The 16,512-nt window shown below is 40.5% G+C and overlaps 1 protein-coding gene across 1 annotated transcript; it reads left to right on the forward strand.

The window, feature by feature from the left end:
• The first annotated feature begins 2,905 nt into the window (after positions 1-2,905).
• Positions 2,906-12,467, forward strand: LOC117388489 (dermatan-sulfate epimerase-like protein). Its single transcript, XM_033986041.2, has 2 exons — positions 2,906-4,542; positions 6,127-12,467. Exons 1-2 carry the CDS (start codon positions 3,822-3,824, stop codon positions 9,051-9,053), a joined length of 3,648 nt encoding a protein of 1,215 aa, XP_033841932.2. The 5' UTR covers positions 2,906-3,821; the 3' UTR covers positions 9,054-12,467.
• Positions 12,468-16,512: the final 4,045 nt, after the last annotated feature.

Here is a 16,512-nt window from a genome sequence, read left to right on the forward strand (position 1 = left end):
TTTTTGTTTTTGAAAAGAAAATGATGTTACTTGAATAACTGTAGCCTTTGTGGGTTCCTAATTCTTACAATACATGATTATTATTTTTGATTTGATTATTATAATACCAGATGCTGATTACCTCCTGAAAGCATGATTTTTACTTTACTCTTAAATCTTGAGTTGAATACTTTGTGTCTTAAGCATTGAGGTGAACTTGTTTCTCTGTAAGAATGTGACACATACTTATTTTAAGATGTCTTCACTAGAACCAGCTGCTTCGGTCACATGATACTGGTATTCCTTTTCAGGTTGACAAGAGGTCTAGTAATCCATCTTTTAGGGACTGCAAGCATCTTTTAGTGACTGCAAGCATCTCTTAGTGACGTATTCTACCTCTCTGTAAACAGCTAACTATACATCCCTTTGTGACCTTGTACGGACAGTATGTAAAATGAGTTAGGTCCTTATAAGACCTGCCTTCTATAGATAGTACCTTTATGGGGCTTAAAGTATTGGAAAACTCTGAAACGTAACGCATGTGCCTGCTGTCTGTAACTTCATTCATCTGATCAGATAAACTTCTTTCAACTCTCTACCTGGTCTGCAATCTCTTCCTTAATGATTACACCTCCTAATGACATCACAAATCTAATCAAACCTGGGAGATGTTGTGAATGAAACAAACTACAGCCCAAGGTATGGTTCTTTAACTCATCTCCATGGAGATACATTTAATGCCACACAGCGAAACATTACCTGCCAAAGCAATAGCAACTCCATGGAGGAGGCAAGCAGGTGAAAATAAAAAGTTACATAGTGTCCCTGAAAAGTCATTTTACACAATCTAGAAGAATGGATGGCATTGTTAGTTGCGGTTTGCTATGCGATATAGGGATGGTTAAAAATAGAAAACGCACTAACCTCTCTCCAGGGGAACTTGGACAAAAGCTCAAAGGTTAAAAGGGGACAATCGATACAGAAGCGTCCCACAAAGAGGGGCTCAGACCTCCCTTGGCGCACACAGGTCAGGACCAGAGCTGAAGTACTTGTTATACATATATACATTTTTCCTTTATCTGTGACTGGAAAAAAAATACTGACTCAGGGTGTGACCAGGGTGACAGATCTAAGGCCTCCTGCCAAATCGCCACTGCTGCAACTTAAGTGATAAAAAGTATATTTGAAGAATTATGAGGGTAGATGGAAAAACATATTGCCCTAAATTGACTTTTTGGAGCTTTCTACCATGTTATAATGTCATTCCCTCATCAAAAACATGCCTGAAGAGGATTTATATCTCAACCATACATGTTTCAGTAATTTAGCAATCTCTCCTGGGCCCTATTCAAATCCTCCTTATGGTTAGCAGTACAATTTTATCCAAAGCTCAGCCCATTAGCCTATATCAGCCATGCTCCTGCACAGCAAATTTCCATAAATATATAAAAGCATGATATAAAACAATACACTACAACTTCACAAACCTGATGTGATCTGTAGTACTTTCATTAGCACGATGCTCACTGATTGTAATATGATAGAAGAGTGAGCAATGAGCGAGATGGAGCAAAGGGAGGGGGGACTCATAGAATTAAAAATGAAACTGAAACTTGAAACATGTTGTATACGTTATATCACATTTTCACAACAATAAAAGATAACTTGATGATCTAAATATGTTAGGTTTTATAAAATTGTAATACCCCTCTATTATGTTATTATGTTTTGTATATTATGTTATTTTTCTTTTGTATAAAAAAGCATGCAAATTGATTCTCTTGTTACTTGTAACAATACTACAAATCATTTTAATGTTCTGAATTTCCATTGATCTTTACAAGCTTCTCAAAGAACAACAGTATGATTATTTTTCACTCTACTACTTCTGAAGCCAAAGCAGCTCAGGGGGTGACATGGATGCCATTCTGTGCCAACAACCCCTCCGACCACCACCAATACATACCTCATTAACATAGGCAACGTGGGTGAAGTGTCTTGCCCAAGACAGGTCCAATTTGGGATTGAACCACCAGCTCTTCATAAGATCATAAGGTGACTGCACTTCTACCTGAGCAATTATACCCTCCTTTAATTTGGACCTACTTCAAAATATATCCGTTATTACAGTACTTACTACTACTGCACATACTGCGATTTGTAATTAATTTGCAATTAATGTGTTGATAAAAATACAACTAACCTACTGTCCCTAGTAAAGTGCTGTATTTGCTACTATAACTATAACTACTAATTTCTTCTCGCCCACTGCTGGCTCCTCCATCCCTGACAACTTAACGTTATAGTCTCCATTTAATGTCTGTAGATAATCACACAATAGACTATAATATTCATGAATAATAGCCTCTCCTGATCCTATTTCATCAAAAATTTACTTATAGTGCCCGTTTCATTTTGGCCACATGTAGAGCTGTAATTACTTAACCTAATCATGACTGTAATATTACGCAGAGAGGACCATGAGTACATGAGCAGACAGCGTTATTACATCACTGTATCTCCTCCTCATTATCTCCCATACGCCTTCATTGTGAGCCCGGAGCCGCGTTAAACACAGTGCGATGAGGCAGAACTCGAGCAGGCTTTATATGCGCGCTCTCTTCTCCCTCTCTGTACAAGAGCCGACGCGCCATCCTGCAACCACGGCTCCCTCTACAGTGCGCACCATGCACAGTCCCCCCCATTCCATCCGCTGCGAGCCAAACATTCATTCTTGAGAGGAGAGAGAGGAGAGAGGGGACACGACCGATGCGCGCGTGTGTGGATCACTCGCACTACTAACGCATCCTGTACGTTTCCCCGGAAAAAAAACGTGCAATTCGCGAGCATTACGCACCAGCTTTACGGAACATACGCGTGATTTACCTGCGTTTTTTTGTAGACAATGGGGTCTGTGGATACTTGAGGAGTGACGACAACTTTCCCTGTTTGGTTTCTTTGGACGTTAGGTAGGAAGGATATGAGGGACAGACGAGAGAGGGAAGCGAGGAGGAGAGAAATCTGTCTGGAGAGGTGCTGTGTTGCGATAGCGCACGCATAACATAAGGAGACGAGCTCTGACTATGTTCTCTGCAGAGGAGACGTTCGTGATCGAGGCGGCTGGGGTTCTCTGCTCCCCGGGCTGCCTGCGGAGCTTGTGGCCGTCTGTGATCGGACCCAACGCGGACTGGGGTTGAATGATGCGCGCGTACGGGGGATGTCTTTTTTGTTTTGTTTTTTTGGAGGGGGGTAAGAAGAGGATCGATAGGAGCGCAGAGAAGGAGAGGACGCATAATACAGGAGTAACGTTATAGGATTACAACGTCAACAAGGTGCCTGAGTGTGGATTTAAAACACAAGTGGCGTGGATGTTGTGCTGTTTTTTTACGCCTTTGCGCACTGCTTGAAAAAGGTGGCACTGAAGTTTGCTGCGTTCAACAGACGCACAGTAACGCACGGGACAATGAAATCACGTTTTGGAACTTGAAACTTTACTTTGGCTGCAGTTGTGAGACTTTTAAGGCAACAGTTCAAACTGGAAATCTTGAACCAAGCTTATGGCATGAACTGTGGCAAGTTTATATTACTTTTTTATGTTAAAACAACTTAGATGTCATTCTTTTCCCTCAAAGACTAACTAGACTGGGCTTTAATTTTGCTTCATAACCTTTTCATGTTTTGTGCTACATTTTTGACAACATTAAGTGCGCATATCTGTACCATAGATAGGTCACTAAACTTTAAAGAGACTAAACAAGTTTTCAAAAATCACCATGTTCCACCATTTATTATCTACTGCAACTTTGATCTCTCATTACAGGACATTGCAATGACTTACAAAGATGTTTTTATGTAAAATTACCAACAAGAAGTGTACAAACATGGCTGTTGGTACCTTGATATGTTTTCTACTTTTTCTGCCAAATTTCACCGTCGCCTCCGGTTTCTCTGGGGTCTTCTTCAACACGACCGACCAGGACATTCTGACCGACAACTTCCTCCCTGCCAAACCCGCACCGGAGAAAACACGCTCCTCCGATTCCCACCCGAACCTGTACTTTAACCAAGCCGATGTTCCACATTTGAGGCAGAAATCAGCGACCACCCACAGCCACATATTCAAAGTAATCCGAGCGGCAGTCCTGACCATGCTGTCCAACATTCCGTACTACATGCCTCCCGCAAAACACGAGGAATTTACCAGCAAGTGGAATGAGAATTACGGCAATGATCTACCACCGTTGGCGCTCTATTGCTTGCTGTGCCCGGAGGATAGTTCCGCCCTGCAGTTCCTTATCAAGTTCATGGACAGAATGGCGGCGTATCCCGATTGGAAAGTTACCAGCGCGCCGAACGATGAGGTCCCAGCCGCGCACTCCCTCACCGGATTTGCGACTGCTTACGACTTTATTTACTCTTTCCTGGACGAGCGCCGGCGAGAGATTTACCTCAAAAAGATCCGGGCGGAGACGGAGGAGCTGTATGAGCTGTCCAAACACAGAGCATGGGGGAAGCAGTACCTTCAGAATCACCAGACGACCAATGTGCTGGCTATACTCACAGGTAATTGAGTTAACGTATCATATTGCCATTCATATCTTAAAATACACGTTTGAGAATTTCCTTGTAGTCTTTAATATTTTCCCAGAATTCACAGTATCCTCCATTGTTTTTTGTTTGTTTTTTTTAAATTCAAGTTCACAACCAAAAAGATCAAATCGGGCTATATTATTGGGCTAGTTATAAGCTGGAGTTAAAGGTCCACTGTGTAACTTCTCTGGTAGCTTTTCTCCTTAAGAACTTATTGGTTTGCCCGGAATATGGCATTACATTTATCTTTCATTTATTTTATTGTTTTCATCTGTCAAAAGTTTACATTTACATTCTTAGGTTGAGCGAAGCCACCTCTTCATTGATCAGACCCGCAACTTGCTCTAGTAGTGGTAGTCTAGTCTAGTAATGCCATACTGTGGAACATTTCAGCCAAAGTATTCATGGAGCCAAGCAGGTAGTAGACTCCCCACTAGAAAAGTTCCATAGTGCACCTTTAAAGCAAAGAGGTGAGAGCTCTCAACTAGGCAACGAGGGTTTAGACTCTGCAGTGGCAAAAGCTCTTGTGGAAAGAATGTCTCTTCGAACCACATTATCAATTAAACCTGGTTACTCAGGATAATCAAGTCCTCTTTCTTTAAACTGCTGAACATGTAGTGATTGTTTAATGCAAAGCTCTTACCCATTGCGTACTTGAGGAGGAGGTGACTTATTTTGGCCAGGTAGTGTATATTATTCTTTCCACTACTGCTAACCCTACTCCTTACAACTACAGTGGACTTAAAGTAATCATGACTTAACACATCATAGGAGTATTTATTGTATGTTTGTTGTAAATGCAGACATTTGTAAACAAAGGCTAAACATAGTCTAATCCAGGTCTTAACCAGACCTTAAAACCAGAACTAAAGTCAGACTAAATTGATAAAGTCAAGTTTAAAGCAAAAAGTGGGCATATATAAAATATTATTTATGAAACAAAAAGAGGACTAAGCCAAAGAAGCAGGACAGAACCAAAACCAAAACTACCTGGTCTAATTTGGACTAAAGAATTATAAAGTCTGATTAAACCAAAGTGTTTTAAAGGTGCACTATGTAACGTTTGAGGTGGGAGGTTCGCCACCTGTTTGTCTCTATAGAACTGTTACTGCATTGATGAAATGGTCCAAAGTATTAAACATGTATATTCCATGTATTCATTAGAGATGCTTTATTGCTAGAAAATGATGCATTCTCACTATGAGAGTGCCCCCCCTCCATAGATCTAACCTGTTATTTGGCCTGGTGGTTACCAAAAAAGCAGGTGGTGAAATTAATGCCATATTGTGGAACATTCCAGGGAAAGCAATATCATCTATATGAAAAATGTTAGATGGTGGATGATCCAGCAGAAAAGTTACATAGTGCACCTTTAAAGATAACATTACTGTTTTGTTTTTTGTTTTGTTTTTTTTAAATGGACCACGAGTCCGAAATAAAGATGAATTGAATTGAATTGAATGTGTACGGGTTCAGTTATAAAACTAAATTTTGCTGCAACATTTTTTACTTTCTACTGTTCATGCTTTGCTAAATTCTCCATCTCTATCTTCCCAGGTGCAATCGTGGTGGGTTCACATGACAACCCAGAATCGATGATGTGGAAACAAGTGTCTGTCAACTACATGGAGAAGACCATGTTTCTGCTGAATCACATCGTAGACGGCTCCCTGGACGAAGGAGTGGCCTACGGGAGCTACACAGCCAAGTCTGTCACCCAGTACGTCTTTTTAGCCCAGCGCCATTTCAACATTGACAACACTCCCAACAACTGGCTGCGGGCACACTTCTGGTTTTACTATGCCACACTGCTGCCCGGCTTCCAGCGAACAGTTGGCATAGCAGATTCCAACTATAACTGGTTTTATGGTCCCGAAAGCCAGCTTGTTTTCCTAGATACATTTGTGATCAAAAACGGCACAGGGAATTGGCTGGCTCAACAGATAAGAAAGCATAGGCCAAAAGATGGACCCATGGGACCCTCCGCGGCGCAGCGCTGGGCCACCCTTCACACAGAGTTCATTTGGTTCAACCCACACCTCTCGCCACAGCCCCCACACGGCTATGGAAGACCAAGGATGCATATATTTTCAAACTGGGGTGTGGTGACCTATGGCGCAGGGCTGCCAATTTCACAGGGTAACACTTTTGTCTCCTTTAAATCTGGCAAGTTGGGTGGCCGTGCTGTTTATGACATAGTCCACGACAAGCCTTACTCTTGGGTGAATGATTGGAATAGTTTCAACCCGGGTCACGAGCACCCAGATCAGAATTCGTTCACATTTGCCCCCAATGGACAGGTTTTTGTTTCCGAAGCACTTTACGGCCCTAAATATAGTTATCTGAACAATGTTTTGGTTTTTGGTCCTTCTCCTACTAGCCAGTGCAACAGTCCGTGGGAGGGGCAGCTGGGGGAGTGCGCCAAGTGGTTGCGATGGACTGATGAAGGGGTTGGAGATACTAGGGGAGAAGTGGTAGTTGCCACTTCTCACTACGACACTATGTTTGTAAGTGGAGAGGCTGTAAATGCTTACTCCGCTGCCATGAGACTAAAAAGCGTTTACCGCGCGCTAGTCCTGCTGAACTCTCAAACACTTTTAGTCGTCGACCATGTTGAAAAGTTCCCGGACTCCCCCATAAATTCCTTCAGCGCTTTTTTCCACAACCTTGACATTGACTTCAAGTACGTCCCCTTTAAATTCATGGACAGGTATAACGGCGCCATGATGGATGTGTGGGATGCTCATTATAAAATGTTCTGGTTTGACACGCAGGGTCACAGTCCAGATACCAGAATACAAGAGGCAGAGCAGGCGGCTGAGTTTAAAAAGAGGTGGACCCAATATGTCAATGTCACTTTTTCAATGACAAACACTGTCGCTAGGGTAGCCTATGTAATGCATGGCCCCTATGTCAAAGTATCCAACTGTAGATTCATAGACAATGGCCTTAACGGAGTCAGACTTTCCATAGTGATCAATAACACTGAAAATATTGTTTCTATAGCAACTAACTACAAAGATATAGGCACAAGGTTGAGTTATTTAGGATTTGGAGGGCATTGTAAAGTGGAAGACTCCTATCAAGTGACAAGATACGGCCTCGGAACGCAACTCATTCCGAAGCAAATGAGCAGCGATAATCAGCTGTTTGATTTTGTGTTTACAGTGAACGTTATAGCCGGAGTGGTGCTGTGCGTAGCTGTAGGATTTCTCACCCTGCAGAGAAAGTTTTATGTGTGCTTCAGCAGACTTATGCGCTATGCCCTCCTCTGCGTCCTCGTTCTATGGATAGCTGAGTTGTTATTTGTTTCCAATAGCTGCGATAAGCTTCTTTGCGGGGTCAAATGGAAAGGAACGGACCCGCAAAACGAAGTCAACAAGCAAATCAGACAGTACGAGCAACAGCGACTGCCTCTCCCCAACGTCCTCATCACAGCTCTGCCCGGTTCTGGCGCGGAGATTCTCAAACATCTTTTTTACAACAATTCCGATTTTGTTTACATTCGTGTTCCGACGGAGCACTTGGACATCCCAGAGACGGAGTACGAATTTGACTCTCTGGTGGATGACTGTGAGTGGTCGAAGTTGGATGCTATTCAGGGGCGCTTTAAAATGATCCAAGGCTGGCTTCACTCGCTAGTCTATGGCATTAAACTCCACTTGCAAAATATTCAGCTAGTGGAGGATAGCAGAATAACAAGAATGAAAAGTGTCAATATTGTAAAGGATAAGAAGAAACGTTTTAGGAGACGAGAAGTGGCGTCAGAGTTAAGGGGAAAACTCAAAGCAAATTTAGACAGGGATGTGGAATATATTCGAGATTTGAGACGTCATGTCGCGGAATACCCAAGCGCCCGCATTGTGCTCTTTTTACGAAGTGGGAGTTGGCCTCTCAAAGTTCCGTTCATCCAGGAAGTAGTCGGACCCTCTTTGCGGACAATCTATTTAGTGAGAGACCCCCGGGCGTGGATTTATCTAATGCTATACAACAGTAAACCTAGCCTTTATTCGCTCAAGAACATCCCACAACACCTTTCTTTGATATTCAAGGAGGATTCTGTCAGGGATGGGTGCCCAGCTGTGGCGCCAGAGTTTAAAATAATCCGCAGGTTACTCGCCCGTTCTGAGAAAAACCCCGTCATGATCCTCGCGCACCTGTGGCTAGCTCACACCGCGGCCGCTCTAAGGGTGAGCCGCACTGTCCCGCAAGACTCTTACCTCCACGTGAGGTTCGAAGACTTAGTCAACTACCCCCAGGAAACAGCAGAGACCATTCATTCCTACCTGGGGGTGCCTCTGTCGCCCGCTGCCCTGAATCAACTCATGTTTACTACTTCGACGAACCTGTACAACTTGATGTACGAAGGAGACATTTCGCCGGCTAACATCAACGCGTGGAGAAGTAACATGCCCCGAAAAGACATAAGGATTGTAGAGGACGTGTGTGGGGGGGTCATGAAGAGGTTGGGATACTTAAGGTGACTTAACCGCTGCTGGTCAGCTCTGGGGCTCCTGTTTACTGTAGCTTTCAGTCTGTTACTTTGGTTTATTTGCACTGACCTTACATTTGAAGGTAGCATAACTGTCTTGGATGTATGTGCGTAAATATGTGGTGCCGACAACTGTATGGAGATAGATTTGTGCCAAAAATACAACACGAGTTATCAGATTATATTGAATTGTTTTATTGCACAGTGAAACATTTGGACTAAGTATAAATTATTTAAAGAGATGCATTATAAAAGATTGGAAGTGGATTCGCCGTGCATTAAAACAAAGTGAATGGAACTGGTTGGACAGCCATATAAAGTAAGGTTATTTTGGGCCACTAGACCTAATTTCAGTGCGGATTAAAAATTAATGCGACATTTAAGCTTAGTGATCACATATTAATCACTATCTAAGAGGTAATTGTATGCTAGTTAGTAGTTATCCAGCTATTAGTTAGAATTAAAAATACATGTGCAATTCTAATAATGCTGAAAAATGCTAATCTAAGTTTTTATGGTCAGAAATAGTTCAGGGCTGAATATGAAAGTGCGGCCATGGACACAAAGCAAAACATAAAGCACTTAATATGCCTTTTACTATAATGTATGTGGTGTTAAATGTTATCAAAAATATACACTCTTTATGGCTGTCTATTCATTCACAATTCCAAATCTACACAAACGCATTACGCATATATATTCCCAAAGTTAACAATTGTTTTTATTACAACAAAAATGAGTTTCTAAATGTGCTTTTTCAAATTGGCAAACTGTCTCCAACTCAAATTTGCAAAGACTATACGTTCGATTTCCACTGGTTGCCTGTTGACTTCTAATTCCAAAAGAAAGAGTGGTTAATGTAACAGTTTTCTCTTCACATCGCATCTAACTTGTTCAAAATTTGGCACACGTCTGTTTCCATGAGTCTGTAGCAGCTGTTTTAGAGGACTATTTTACATTAAAATGAGTGGAGGAGGTGAGGGTGGACGAGAAGCACTTGTGTTATTATTTTTGTCCCTTAGTCGCCCTTCACACTTTTACTTGTGGCACTCTGTTACTGAGTGAGACCTGTGTTGGCATTATGAATATAAAACATGGCTATTACAATGGGCAACGGAGGCTATATATTTTACACAGCTTCCCTCGCTTGGTACAATGTGGCTACGTTTGTGGCTATTGGTTTTGAAATGATATTGATGTTGGGAAAAAAGAAAAATTAAATCTGGGACATGTTTTCAACGTGCAGATATATAGAATGAAAAACTAAACAAATGAGTAACTATATATAATCAAATACGTTGAAGAAGAAGAAGAGCTTTAATGGTTAATAATTCTAAATTCATAAGAGTTCACCTATTGATACTTTGCGGCGACATCAGGGGGAGGGGATGTTCAGCAGTTACCATGCATTAGCGTTAGCAAACACAACGTGAAGTTTTTAGACTGTCTGAAAACTACAAAATTTATTGAATCAACACAGCTTGGGCGATTCAAACATGCATGATCCAGTTTCGGTAATTAAAAAAAAAACAGTTGGCTAATGCTATTTTACTTGTGACTGTAATGCTATTTCAGAGGGACCTGTTGTTGTTCTAACTCAGTTCAGTTCTTTCTGGTCAGATTGTGTTAAAACAAACCTCTGATTAAAGTCTAACTTGAGTAACAGCGCTTCAGACAGAGCAGAGCCTCCAGTTAGCATCAAACCCCCTTTTAATTTTGATGACATTATCTGCAAAGTATCAATAGAGCTTTGACATTGTACAATTTTTGGCATTGGTTTACAATTTTGGCAATTTTGGTTTAAATTGTTAGATGTCTGATTGTTCCCTTTAAAATGTTAACTATGCTGCAATGTACAGAACACAAATTATTACAACTGTGGTTTACCATTGCTGTTATGAAGTGTTATGAATGGGCCTAGCATTTGCAGCTTTCCATGTATTAGCTTAGTGCATTTTAACAGGGGCTTTTTGATTGTATACGGGAGTTAGCGCATCTCCCCCCAAGCTAACTTCTAGCACGTAAACCTCAAAAGATCTTAAATCCTTTTGAAAAAGTGCAAAGAAGAAAGTTAGAACTATTTATGGTTTCCAAAGACACGTATCCCAAAGGATCACAAATGATTATTCCATCTCCCTCCGGCAATATTGAATTAAATGAGAGGAATGTGCTTAATAGGGATCAAAGTAGGGAGAAAAACTGTCACATTTTTACACATTTTGTCATCAGAGTAATTTCCGAACAGGCCCTGAAGCAACTAATCTGCAAATGCTACAACTTAGCATAGCTGTTTTATTGCTATCTCCGCTACTTAAGAGCCTCAAGGGAATCGCAAATGGCACTAGCTCCCATTTAGCTGCCTTGATAATCAGATATACAGTGATGTTTTGGGATTGTGTCACGTAAATGTATGTTGACTGAAATGTGTTATGGTCTAATATAGATTTATACATTTATTGAAAGTTAAATGACGTTATGCAAAGATTATATTGATTGACAGTGAGATACATGAAAATTTTTTGGGGTGCTTTACTTTCAGCTTATTCTGACAATGCTAAATGGCTACGTGTAAAAAGGTTTGTCCAGCTTTTGTTCGGTATGGTGCAATTACTGGGGGATTTCGATTGATACTACAAAATTTTGGATCCAGACAATGAGGAACACATGTTGGGTTAAAATACTAAAACGGATGTGCTTTGCCAACATTTTCACATGTGCAATTTGGATTTTGTTGTTTAGTCGAACTTATCTGACACTATAACTACATTTTGCTTGTTTACCGTTACTCTACATTCATTATAAAGTAAAAGAACCAACCTAGCATACCATACCTATCCAAGCCTTCACGGCAATCACTGTAACGTTCTGCTTAACGTGTACAAATAAGCTATGTCTGTCTAATTCAAACCCCAATTGAGTTAACAGGAGGTATATTTAAAACATTAGAAATCAGTTTTGCATTATGTACGACTTTGTATTACATGAAAATACAACGTAACTGTGATTTGCTCTCAAGCTAGCCATACCAACCAGTTTCAATATCAAAGACCATTCCATTCATAAGATGCGCCAACGTACTATGGCCCCATTTGAAACCATCTCTCGTGCAGTGTTCCTTTGTTGTTTCTTTTATTTATTTAGTTAGTTTTATTTTCTCTAAACCCTCACAGCCTGAAGAACATGGCATCTGATGTCCGTGGTCTCTGGATGTGGAGACTTGGAAGACATGCTTTGACTTTGGTGTTGCAATCCTGTTTTTTCCCCGTTTGCTCATGGGGCTATGGTTCCTTGCTTTTGTGGCCTTGGATTACAATCATTTTTGTTTGGGGGAAATGTTGGGGAGGTTTTACTGTAGGTGTCGGAGCTGCTGGTGAAGATGCAATGGAAAAATAAATTTGTAAAAAGATGTGTATGGAGTTGTGTGGCTTTCTTACATTTTGGTTATGGTTTGAGTTACTACGCAAAATCACTCACCGGAAAAGTAATGTGACAAACAAAGGGGCAATGGAAGGAGAGGGAAGGAAGGAGAAAAGGGAGTATATTAAAGAAAAAAAGGAAATGAAAATAAGATAAAATTGGAACCTCACTAAATGATTTATTTGTTCTCTTCTTTCTAAATTTCACGCCCTTTCCCTCCTTTATTTATTTAGTTTTCTTTTTCTGTTTTATTACACACGCACACACGCACACACTTAACACTCCCATATAAGAAGATAAGAACAGATTCTTTTTGTGTCACCCTCTTCAAACCTGGATGTATGCCGTTAGAAAAGTCAAAGCAAATGCACCAATTTCAAAACTATATTTAAGTTACTCAAGGAGAAATAAGTGTGCGGTTTGGTAAGAACATTTTGTGTCTCTAGCGGCACTTCTTTTGATAGATTTTATCGCATTCAACAACAGCCAACAGCGCAGTCAAACCATTTCTTCTATTTTTCCAGAGTTGAAATAGTTTTTTTAATCAAATTATAGTACTGAAATGATGGCAGATGGGACATAAAGGGAATGTATATTTATTTATATCAAGTTTGCATGTTCTGCCTATAGGGATATTTGGGTGCTCTGTTGTCTCTGATGTAGCATGTATTCAGCTAGGTACTCCCACGGCGTAAACATGGCCGTCCAATTAAGTCAATGGATCGTACTCAATGGCGAACGTCGTGAATTTAGACCTTAGTGGCAAGGTATATCCGATCCTCCCTTGCCCATGAACCGTGCACAGTTGAGTTACAAACCCATGAGACTTTGTGCGATGAGAGCGAGCGGAGCGGCTGTGAAGGAGACAAGGGAATAATAAATAAATTACAAATTATAATTATATTTATGAACCATATTTATCAACCATGTTCTAAACCTGTGGCTCATTCACAACAGTTGGGCTCATTTGCATCGCTCACATGCTCGTTTATGTTGTACCATGTGACCGCTCTAACCAATCAGCGCTTGAGCTTAGCTAGAATGTAGTCGAAGTCAACGGTTAAAAAGCGTTTTTTAAGACAACGGATGGATTTTGAGCAGAGAAAAAGTTTATGATCTGAAAATAGGTAAAAATCAACTAAAGCAACTAAACTGACTCGTGACAGTTCTAAGCTAGCAATACCCTATCCAGGTATTTTAATAGATCCATGGGTACTCCTGACCAAGACCTGGGCACATTTTCAAGCCAAACTGTAAAAAAATATTAAATTAAAAGTTAAATATTCATGACACAACTAGGGCTGGTTGTAGTACCTTTGTCGTTTATTCGATTAACTGGTCAATAGTGCCTGTTTTTTGTACTAGCTAATTATCTTATTGGTCTGCTCAGAATACAACATAATAAGAAAATAGAGAATAGTAATTAGATTGAACCATGTAGTCATTGTGTATCTATCATAATCCATATAATAACCATAATTATATTCTGGTAATGATAATAAACCAGTGCACTTGAGTCTGACTCACTCACACATCCCTCCTGCTTTCTCCACAGAGAGCCACATCGCTGCCATACATAATATTGTGATTACACAGTCAGCCTCATTAGCCACAAATAACACTGTTACACTCATGTACAAGAACAGCTATTAGGTGCAGACAGGCCATACATTCTCATTTACATACTGCAAACTTTGGTTACTGGTTTAATCCACAATAAACGACAACTTGAAAATGAAATAAAATCATAAGAATGTTATTAGACATGCATGGATGAAGCCTAATTGTATGTTTTTCTTGCATGACGCCAATTTACAGTGGTCTTATATGTCAAAAGCTGATTTGTACAAGGCAAAGTCTGATTAAAGGAGAACAGACATAGCATTTATATTGTTAACTGCAGTGGGGCAGTTTAAAGACCCTGTACCTGATTTTTCCCAAATATTTGAGCATCATCTGTCTTTCCCCAGTACAGATATGTTGTATAAGCAACTCTTGAGGTCAAAATAAATCTGCTGCATGCTGTCTGTATCTAATTATAAAGTGTTTTATTGTCTGATAATCTAGACATGTGCGTTAACATTCTAGGATTTGTGGTGATGAAAGTCCAGAGTAAGGACGAAATGCTGTTCAGTGAAATAAAAACAAAATCAGAATGAAAAGTTAAACATGCTTTTATTTTAATCGAACAAGTGACGCTTACTGTGGCTTTAATATGAGTGAATGTATGAGTCAACGCATGCGTCTTCTACTGATTAACGCATTAATAAGTTAGGTCAAAAGGACAGTACAGTAGGTCCAAAGTATAGCTTCTTAGACAAACTCAACACAAATCTGAAATTCCTCCTGTCACTGGTCATGGAGGAATACATTCAATGTGCTGTTCATGGGGCGCTATGGCTAAAAACAGATGTTATACTAACAACAGCAGGGGGGAAAGTCTGCAACTGGTTTGGCTGAAAAACAAAGGAAAAAATCAGACCGATCAAATGACTTTTGTAGGTTACAGTAAAGTACAGTCAGTTCTGCCCAATTTATATTAACTCAACAAGGGCTCAGTGCAGTGTTGTGCCTTCCTTCCTGTTTTTAAATTTTGTCTTTTAAAACACACTTTTCCTTTGGCCTTCACCTCAGTTTGAAGAGTTGACGTATATATCTGTTTTTTCCATTATTGTAGTTTTCTCGCTGTTTCGTCTCTTGGTTTTAATAACACCGGATCCGTTCACTGCCACGCAACAGCCAGCAATTTCAGATTAAACTTTACAAACCGCAAAGTTATTAGGACATTTTGTTGAATTGTGCATTTTATACTTTTTTATCTTTGGAGAAAATAAACCAGGACGTACTTCAAAATGGGTTACTCGCATAAAAAGGTTCCCAAAACCTGTTAAAACTTTCATAATTGTTAACCACTCCCTCTTATTTGATTCACACCACATAAACTGCACAGCCAATAATTAGCATCCTGCCGTTCTTACATATCAAAATCATTTGTAACCAGAACAGACTTTGACGTCCTCTATGCTGCATTTGTAAATGGTTTGAATGAGTCAGTTATTTCATTAGTCATTTGTTCCTGATCCCTTCAAAAACACACAGGCACTTGGCAGTGTCCTCGAGGCCTAATCCGTCAACTGAACTGCACATTATTTACTGTGAGAATCATACTGGAGGAGGTGCAGTGCCAGTCTGGACTTGAAAAGGGTTTTTTTGGATCTCTTTAAAGCCGGGTGTTCGCTGCACGATTTTGGCCTTCTGCAACGAAAGATTTATGATTGTGGGTAAAATCTCGAGTTGTAGCTAAAAATTGTGGACCGTCTCAGAGTGAGACCGGGACAAAGATTAAATTTAGAACCAAAGACGAACTGCGACTGATATCTAGCCTGATATTCTGGAATCTCCTCAGAAGAACTCCGCCGTGAACCATCTCTCTCTGTTTCTCTTTCATTTACCAACTTTTCCAAGCACGAAAACACCACTTGCATATAGCGCTAATGCCAACTATCTGAAATAAAGATACAGAACGCAGATTAAAAACTTTGCACCAGGATGTTCATTCATGCGCTGTTCAGATGTCGTCCCCTGCGCTTCTTCCCCTGCAGCAGAGCGCAGTCCACCCCTCACCCTCTCCCTTTATCAGCCCTGATGCTACTCCACAGTTTGGTTAGATCTGGATCTGTAGCTACAAAAGCTGCTTGAGATCAGCCAAAAGTTTGCGACTTCCTCCTTTCTGCTGTTTTAATGCTGTGATGTTGAATTTCCTCATATCCTCATCTGCCCTTTCTGTCATCAACTCCATTTTATTACGTAACAATAATAATCCTATTGTGCCATTAATACAGCAAGTATCTATTATTAGTAACTAGTAACTAATAATAGTGACTAATAAAGTTAGTCACCGATATTATCAGACCTCTCGCTGTCCACAGAGCCAGGGAGCAGGAGATGGGGACAGTGGCGCTGGATCAGGCTCGTGCTTTGATTGACAGCCCAGGGTTGTGACGATTGTGTATTTTACGGTTGGCAACCCTCAG

The sequence above is a fragment of the Periophthalmus magnuspinnatus genome, chromosome 20 (assembly GCF_009829125.3).
Source record: "Periophthalmus magnuspinnatus isolate fPerMag1 chromosome 20, fPerMag1.2.pri, whole genome shotgun sequence".
In the NCBI taxonomy this organism is placed as follows: domain Eukaryota; kingdom Metazoa; phylum Chordata; class Actinopteri; order Gobiiformes; family Gobiidae; genus Periophthalmus; species Periophthalmus magnuspinnatus.

Excerpts from the sequence above, each read along its gene's own strand:
- LOC117388489 (XM_033986041.2), top strand. The coding sequence starts at position 3,822 with ATGTTTTTATGTAAAATTACCAACAAGAAGTGTACAAACATGGCTGTT. Across the intron at positions 4,543-6,126 it reads TGTGCTGGCTATACTCACAG|GTGCAATCGTGGTGGGTTCA; the intron begins GTAATTGAGTTA and ends CTATCTTCCCAG.